The 8,535-nt window shown below is 33.8% G+C and overlaps 1 protein-coding gene across 1 annotated transcript; it reads left to right on the top strand.

Annotated features, from left to right (window-relative positions):
* The first annotated feature begins 1,680 nt into the window (after window positions 1-1,680).
* Window positions 1,681-7,908, top strand: LOC107491333 (ABC transporter A family member 2). The gene is made up of 16 exons (XM_016112177.3): window positions 1,681-2,223; window positions 2,581-2,812; window positions 2,941-3,110; window positions 3,207-3,392; window positions 3,511-3,606; window positions 3,704-3,904; window positions 4,057-4,216; window positions 4,318-4,550; window positions 4,922-5,039; window positions 5,122-5,198; window positions 5,290-5,379; window positions 5,704-5,847; window positions 5,936-6,241; window positions 6,435-6,515; window positions 6,681-6,857; window positions 7,427-7,908. Exons 1-16 carry the CDS (start codon window positions 1,855-1,857, stop codon window positions 7,688-7,690), a joined length of 2,904 nt encoding a protein of 967 aa, XP_015967663.1. The 5' UTR covers window positions 1,681-1,854; the 3' UTR covers window positions 7,691-7,908.
* Window positions 7,909-8,535: the final 627 nt, after the last annotated feature.

Raw genomic sequence — 8,535 nt, 5'->3', positions numbered from 1 at the left:
ATATAAATTAATTTATCTAACGAAATAAAAATTTAAGAATTAAATTTGTTAAAAATGAAAGCATTTTGTTATAAATTTCTCAAGACGGCTTGGGATATTAGTAAAACATTAATATATTGTTAATGCTCGAAAATTGGTTGCTTGGGTTGCAAGTAAAGTAAAAAGGTCATGTCTCTACTCGTGCAGTGGTATCCGCGTGTGGAAAATTGGGCCGCGTAAATCAACATGCATTTTTTTTTATTATATTGTGTCTAAGTTTTATTTATTTATTTTTAATTCTGTTTGACTATTGTATTTTTATTAATTTTATTTAGTCATCAAAGTTAACATTGAGTATATTATTAATGGTACAAAATATATATTATATTCTTATCTAACTTCATTTGTTAGTCATAATCTTTGAAAATAACCAATAGTAAAGTTAGAATACCTTTATTTATATGATAATATGTGAATAATAATTATGAGAAAATGGTTCTAATAATATAATATAGAAAATATAAATTTATATAAAAAACAAACTAAATAATCTTACCTTTTAATCCATTATAATTTATTTTTCTTTTATAAATGAATTAGATGTATATGATATTTTGAGATCCCATGAAACTTGTTTCGTCATTTTCTTTCTACCGGGGTTTCATCATTATTAAATATGTATAATAGAAATTGATCAATTATGATACACTATTAATAATAAAACTATATTGATAAGAAACATTAAATTATATATCAGGGTATTATCAATATAATTAACTTCCATTTTTATAAATTAGAATAATTTTTGTGGCAACTTTAATTTGGAAACGAGTTGCTTTCTCCTGACAAATAGCAACGCTTTTCTACAAGAATTTTATGACCATTATTCTCTTGTATTCTGTTTTCTATTAAAAAGCGTAACTTTGAGTAAGTGTTGTCATAAAATTCACAAATGCAACGTTTGGTGTATCAATTCAATCCTGTTAGATATACACAAAAATCAACTATCATATATTTTTGTATAAATATATATACTCTTTAACTTATTTTTAATATATAATATTTTTTTATTGTCATATACTTTATTGAAACACTTTTTATGGGTCTTTCTTTTGTCCAATCTTGATATAAAATATTATAATTATTGAAAAATTTGATCATAATTAATTTTTAAATATTGAAATAAAATATTATAATTATTAAAAAGTTTTATCATAATTAATTTTTAAATATTGACAAATATAATAATTTAGAATTGATAATTTTAAAAATAAAAAACAGAAAAGAGAAGTAAACAAACTCCAATAAAAATGCATTGCGTTAATATGTTTGGGCCAGAATATAATTTATTGTGAACTAATATAATAATAATGTAATAAAAAAGTGAAAACTCATGTATTATGTGAAGTTGATATCTGAGAGCCATTAAATAATTTGACTGATTTGATTAAATTTTTATTTAACAACCATCAACTATTAACTTAAACTGAAATCGACTTTACTTAAATTTTCACTTAATAAAAATTTAGATACAATTATCTTGGTATAATTATGTTGAAGGCAAGTTGATTGTTGAAAATAATTAAATTTAAATCTCGTCGAATATCTCAAAGCATACCTGTTTAAGCTAATGATAGGGGGGTATTTTGTGGACTTTTTTAGAAAATGGAGAAAGATGTTAATAGTTTACTCTTAAAAGAAAATTAGACATAGTAAAAAACACCAACGACAATAACAAAAACAAGAACAGGAACGTTGCTTCTTCTGCTCTGTCTTCCGTTTACTTCAGCACCTTCCTTCTAACTCTCCACTCACATTCTGGAAACAGCAAAACCATAACAAGCCAAAGGGAAGAAGAAAAAAAAGTTACCAAAAATGGAAGTGACGAGCGGTTTCGCGCTGCTCTTTCAGCAATTTAGCGCTCTCTTACGGAAGAACCTTCTGCTGTCATGGCGAAACAGGAAGGCAACGTTGCTTCAGGTTCTGTCACCACTCTTCTTCATGTTCCTCATCTTCGCCATTGACAAGGCAATTAAAGCTCAGTACTCGAACACAACTTACTACAAGAGCGTCCCTGAGCCTCCGCTTCGCCCTTCACCTTCCATCCCTCCATGCGAGAACAAGTTCTTCGTCAAACTCCCTTGCTATGATTTTGTATGGAGCGGTGATCGCAACCCTAGAATTCGGACCATTGTTGAAGCTATCATGAACAATAACCCTGGAAGGACTATACCTCCCTCTAAGGTACCTTGCTTACCTATCCATCAATTGGAATTTTGTTTGTTTAAATGTTCTTTTTGGTGATCAATTAGCTTGGTTTGATAACCAATACGTAGTTGATCGAAGTGATAGAAGGACACCTATCATTTGACCAAAAAATAAAATTAGGTTTGTTTGAGGCTTAAAATTTTCATGGAAGAGTTGGTCCTGAAAGAATAAGTCTAAAATAGAGGGCTTGATTCCGTGATCTCGAAGTCACAAAGGAGCAACAGTACTGTTGCATCGATATTGACCTCTTGAATAACAATTGGAGAGATCATGAGGGAATGTGTCACTATGATTTTATTTGTTTTACATTTTTTTTTGTTTCTTGTTTTGCAGGTGAAATCCTTTAGTGATAAAGCTGCAGTGGACGAGTGGCTTTTGAACAACCCTATGCACTGTCCAGGGGCTTTGCATTTTGTGGAAAGAAGTAAAACTATCATCAGCTATGGTTTACAGACAAATTCCACATATGTTCAAAAGAGAGGAAAATATGAAGACCCCACTTTTGCATTTCAACTCCCACTTCAGCTTGCTGCAGAGCGAGAAATTGCTAGGAACCTGATTGGAGGTGTAAATTTGTTCATTATTTGAATTTTGCAAATTATCTTCCTTGAATGATAAAATTATTCCGTTTAATGCCCTTTATGTTTTGCTTTTGAAAGCCATGATCTAATTTACAACTTTTAAAAACTTCAGACTCGAACTTCAGCTGGAATGTCTTTTTGAGGGAGTTTGCACACCCAGCCACGGCACCTTTCTCAACAGTGAGTTCCGTAGGTCCAACATTTTTCCTTGCGATTGCCATGTTCAATTTTGTGCTTCAGATGAGTTCTTTGGTTACAGAAAAAGAGCTTAAACTTCGCCAGGTATTTAACGTTTCACAAGTCAAAGCCCACAATTTCAACATTTTTCAATCATAGTTTGTAGTTTATTCTTGTGCGTACTTAATGTTGTTGACACAGGCAATGACTATGATGGGGCTTTATGATTCTGCTTACTGGTTGTCATGGCTCATCTGGGAGGCATTCATTACTCTCCTGTCATCCCTTCTCGTAGTTCTGTTTGGAATGATGTTTCAGTTTCGTTTCTTCTTGAAAAACGATTTTCTGGTCGTGTTCTTTGTGTTCTTCCTATTTGAACTCAGTATGGTAAGAAAACTTTTCAGATTTCTCTCAATATACCATGTATAGATTTTGCTTGTTCATTGGTTGTTTTTTGTATATTGGGAATAATTTCTCATACATATCAATTCTGTTTTGTTTTTAGACTGGCTTAGCTTTCATGCTATCTGCTTTCATTAGTAAATCCTCTTCAGCGACAACAGTAGGCTTCTCCATATTTATTGTTGGCTTTGTGACTCAGGTATGAGTCCCTATTACACTATGTAGACTAGGTTTACTGAATATAGAGAAAGAAAGATCACTCATACTATCCTTGTTTGGAATTCTGCAAATTGCAGCTTGTTATACAAGCAGGATTTCCTTATTCAGATAGCATTTCCAAGACTTTCCGAATAATTTGGTCTTTCTTTCCGCCCAATCCCTTCGCTCAAGCTCTACATATTCTTTCTGAGGCGGTCTCAACTTCTGAAGATCATGGTATTCGATGGAGTAAACGGGGACAATGCGGTCCTGAAGATGAAGGCTGTGTGATTACAATTGTATGCAATAATTTATAATTTATACCAACACCCACAAAATCAAATTAAGAAGCTTTTGACTACCTATTCTACTATGGTTCTATATGCCCCTTTTGCCATTTCCCTTCATTTTTGATGCAACAATTGCTTATCATTTCTTCTTCCATGGACAGAATGACATTTATCAATGGCTCTTAGCTACATTCGTTTTGTGGTTTGTTCTGGCCATCTACTTCGACAACATAATCCCCAATGCATCTGGTGTGAGGAAATCGATGTTATACTTTCTAAATCCGAACTATTGGATGGGAAGAGGAGGCCAAAATGTGAAAGGTGACTGAATATTTTGTGATTTAAGCTGTGTTCATTATTTCTTCTTAACAGCTACTTTTGGCTGAACTTGTCTTCCTTCTTTCCTTAACTTGCTTTTGCAGAGGGTGGGGTTTGTAGTTGCTGCATAGTTTCAGTGCCTCGTCAAGAACATGTTACACCAGATGATCAAGATGTCCTTGAAGAACAAAATACTGTCAAAAGACAAATAACAGAAGGTGTGGTTGATGCAAATGTTGCTGTTCAGATACGTGGCCTTGCAAAGACATATCCTGGTTCTTGTAATATTGGTTGCTGCTGTAAATGTAAAAGAACTAAACCTTACAATGCCGTTAAGGTACACAATTCTTCAAAAAGTTCTGGTCTTTGAAGTTTGGGAGATGTAAAGAACACTTCTCTGGTCCTTTTTGCTGTGTACTTGCAACATATTTCATTGCTGAAGCCGTTTTCTTTGTGGTCTGGGTGCTTTTCTGTTGCAAGATGGATCTTAGTATCCATCTCTTAGATGGTCGTAGAAACTAAGCATGCAGAAATCTTTTTAACCTGATTTCTTTCTGGATCATGATTTTCAATTACCAGTTTGGCTATTTCTCTGTATGCTTCGTCTTTCAATTTGGCAATATAGTGGGACTACTTTATAATTTACTTCTTCGTGAAACTGACTCATTTTTGGATGATGTACAATGTGCTGTTCTTGAACTTTTTCAGGATTTATGGGTGAACTTTGAAAGGGATCAACTATTTTGTCTATTAGGACCTAATGGAGCGGGTAAAACTACGGTTATTAATTGTTTGACAGGGATAACTCCAGCAACTGATGGAGATGGTGAAACTCTTTCTCTCTTGTTCTCCAATCATTAGTAAAACTATATTTCCATATATAGTAACAATTGCATCTTTCATATCAGCATTGATTTATGGACATTCCATCCGTAGCTCCACTGGCATGTCAAACATTCAAAAGCTTATAGGAGTATGTCCCCAGGTGTTTCTCTCTCCCTCTCATTTGCCAATGACACTGTCTTTCTCCTCTGTAGCAAACTGATTGACCTTTTATTAAATTTTCTCTTTTGCAGTTTGATATCTTGTGGGATGCACTGTCCGGCGAAGAGCATCTTCAACTCTTTGCTACTATCAAAGGCCTAACCCCAAGTTCCATCAACTCAGTATGTGTTCTCCTGAATTTTTCTCATAGTCACACACAACTGCATGCATATATGGCTTCTCCACTAGAATTTATTTATCACTGACCTCATTGAGGTTATGCGACATTACACATCATCCCCTTTAGTTAGTTATGGCTACATAGACACCACTCCAGGGTTGGAGTCATGCCACAAGAATACCATGTGTCATTTTGCCAACATTGGTTGAATGTAACATCGCTTGAATCTCAAAGGGGATATTGCAATTTTCAAAATTATAAGTTAGTCATGTATAATACCTTCTTACCTTGAAATTTACACTCAAGTTCTTTTTGAAAAATATAGATTACCCAAACATCACTGGCAGAGGTGAGACTCACTGATTCGGCAAAAGTGAGAGCTGGAAGTTACAGTGGAGGAATGAAACGTCGACTCAGTGTTGCAATTTCCCTTATTGGTGACCCTAAATTGGTTGTTTTGGATGAACCAGTACGTATGCAAAGTTGGATACTTCTTTTTTTGTGAATTTATTCAATTGGATTGATTACAAGATTCATCTCTTGATTTTAAAATTTAGACTACTGGTATGGATCCAATAACAAGGAGGCACGTATGGGACATAATTGAAAATGCTAAAAGAGGTCGTGCCATTGTCCTTACCACACACTCTATGGAAGAAGCTGACATTCTCAGTGATCGAATAGGAATCATGGCAAAGGGAAAGCTTCGCTGTATTGGCACCGCAATCAGATTGAAGTCACGCTTTGGTACTGGTTTCATTGCTAATATCAGCTTCTATGGGAACAATGTTGAAAGTCGTACAGACAATAGGGATGCTGTTTCTACGGTACATCATGAGGCTGTGAAGCAATTCTTTAAGAATGTAAGATAATAATAGAATTTAATTTTTGATGCACTATTATTGAAAACTATTTTACATAGTAGATATGACTGAATGATAACGTAAAAGAATTACTGAAAGTGTATAAAAAGTACTCTAAATAATAATGGGGTGTTTAGAGTTCTTCCATGTCAAGCAAAAGATTAAAGTTTGACCTCTTATAATATTTTGACAGCATTTAGATGTAGTGCCAAAGGAAGAGAACAACAACTTCATAACTTTTGTGATTCCTCATGACAAAGAGGGGCTCCTGACAGTAAGCTTTGTTTCTTTTATGGTTTTCATTTCTATTTCTTTAAATTCATTTTTAAGATGAGGGTGACCATTGATCTAATACTGATCACTACAGGCAGATCTTGGTTCAAAAATTGGTTATTTATGTGGTGTATCTTGTCTTATATTGCTGTTTCTTCCCAAGCAGAATTTTTTTGCGGAGCTCCAAGATAGAGAAGAAGAATTTGGCATATCTGACATTCAGCTTGGTCTGACAACTCTAGAAGAAGTTTTCCTGAATATTGCAAAGCAAGCAGAGCTAGAAAGCGCTGCAGCTGATGGGACCCTAGTGACTTTGACCTTAACATCTGGGGAGTCTGTGCAGGTGTGTGCAAACCATCTTTTGCTTTCAATTATTCTATATATGAGTTGAGCAATGCTATATGACAAACAAAATTTATTATTTTGTTGGCCAACAAAAGTATTTTGATGCTAAATTTTAAACCCTAGACCTTAGACTCTAAATCCTAATAGAATAAAAAAAAGTGTTGGCACAAAGTGTTGGCTAATATTGATAAAAAGTATTGGCCTCATAACATTTCTCATATGGGTTATACGTCTTAACAAGTCGAGTTTTGTCCAAACTTCAAATTCAAAAATGCTATTTGATCAACTCAAAATAGCCGTGTGAAGGGGCCATAATCTTCATTTTTTATTTTTGGTTCAAATATAATTTTTTATTCAAATTATAGTAGTTGTATTGATTGTTAGCAGAAGATGAATATCAAATGTTAATTTATATACACACTTGTCAAGGATTTACACCGTGAACAAACCAAGTTGATTTCAGCACTCACCTCTACATGGAATTTGTGAAATACACTTTTCAGTTGTGATTGCTGTTGAGTCATGACATCTTGTGATTTTATGCTGATTAATACAATAATCATGCAGATTCCTATAGGAGCTAGATTTGTTGGAATTCCAGAAACAGAGTCTGAAGAGTACCCAACAGGGGTTATGGTAGAAGTATACTGGGAGCAAGATGAATCTGGTGCTCTATGTATCTCTGGTCACTCACAAAAAGTTCCAGTTCCTTCTGGTGTTCGACTATCATCATCTGCTTCGGCAAGACACCGTAGAAATTCGCGCCGACCAGGATCAGTTCACGGGGTTATAATTGATCCCAGCCAAGTTAGTTCAGTCAGGTTTCAATGAAAAGCAAACCCGTATGTTGTGGGAGCTGGTGGGTCATAGATAATGTTTTTAGGATTGTACATGTTCTTTTGCATATTTTTCTCTCATACAGGGTTCAGCTATCTCCCTCGTATTATTAGTACTTTTTGTGTCTACCTAGCTTGTTAAATCTTAAAATGACTTGTTATGAACGCCAGAGGTAAACTTATAGAACAATTATTTGAACTTTTTTATTGTAACTTTTTCCTCATTACTGGTAGATTGATAGGTCCTTAATGTGCCGCTCGATTCACACCTTTTTATAGTAAATGTTTTGAACTGATTTTTATATAATTTTTTAGAAATAATTTGAAAATAAAAAACTAAAATGTGCTATTGGTTTATAAATTAAAGGAGAATGCACTTGGGTAGTGTTATATATATACTAGACTAAAACCCGAAAGAAAAATTAGTATATAGTATAGATTTAAAAGTGTTATATTATTTATAAATTGATAAAATAATATATAAATTAATATTAAATCTGAAAATATTGTACAAAGTATTAATTTTGCGATTCGTATATAATTCAATATAATTGTTCAAGGTGAAGAGAATTTGAAATGAAATATTCTGCATTTTAACAAAAGATATAGGTATTTGATATGGCAAATTCTCTGGTATGGATGCCCAAAATAATCCATACGTCTGGATCATGCGTGTCAATCTTCGGATTCTGACGCGTGTATGAATTGAATGCATTGAAAGTACTGCATTTTGAGAGTTCTGATGCAAGACAGTGACAGGAGCAGAAAAGAGCAGTGCTTCTCAGAAGTGATCGCTTTTTGGTTGGAGTGATTATGTTGCTAATGATAATTTATAGTTGT

Source organism: Arachis duranensis, chromosome 5 (genome assembly GCF_000817695.3).
Source record: "Arachis duranensis cultivar V14167 chromosome 5, aradu.V14167.gnm2.J7QH, whole genome shotgun sequence".
Lineage (NCBI taxonomy): Eukaryota > Viridiplantae > Streptophyta > Magnoliopsida > Fabales > Fabaceae > Arachis > Arachis duranensis.
This window is presented reverse-complemented; position numbering and strand designations above follow the sequence as displayed.

What these genes read in the sequence shown, in the direction of transcription:
- LOC107491333 (XM_016112177.3), top strand. Translation starts at nt 1,855, where the DNA reads ATGGAAGTGACGAGCGGTTTCGCGCTGCTCTTTCAGCAATTTAGCGCT. An exon ending in CCCCAAGTTCCATCAACTCA is followed by an intron (nt 5,380 to 5,703) that starts GTATGTGTTCTC and finishes TGAAAAATATAG; the next exon opens with ATTACCCAAACATCACTGGC. An exon ending in TGAAGCAATTCTTTAAGAAT is followed by an intron (nt 6,242 to 6,434) that starts GTAAGATAATAA and finishes ATATTTTGACAG; the next exon opens with CATTTAGATGTAGTGCCAAA.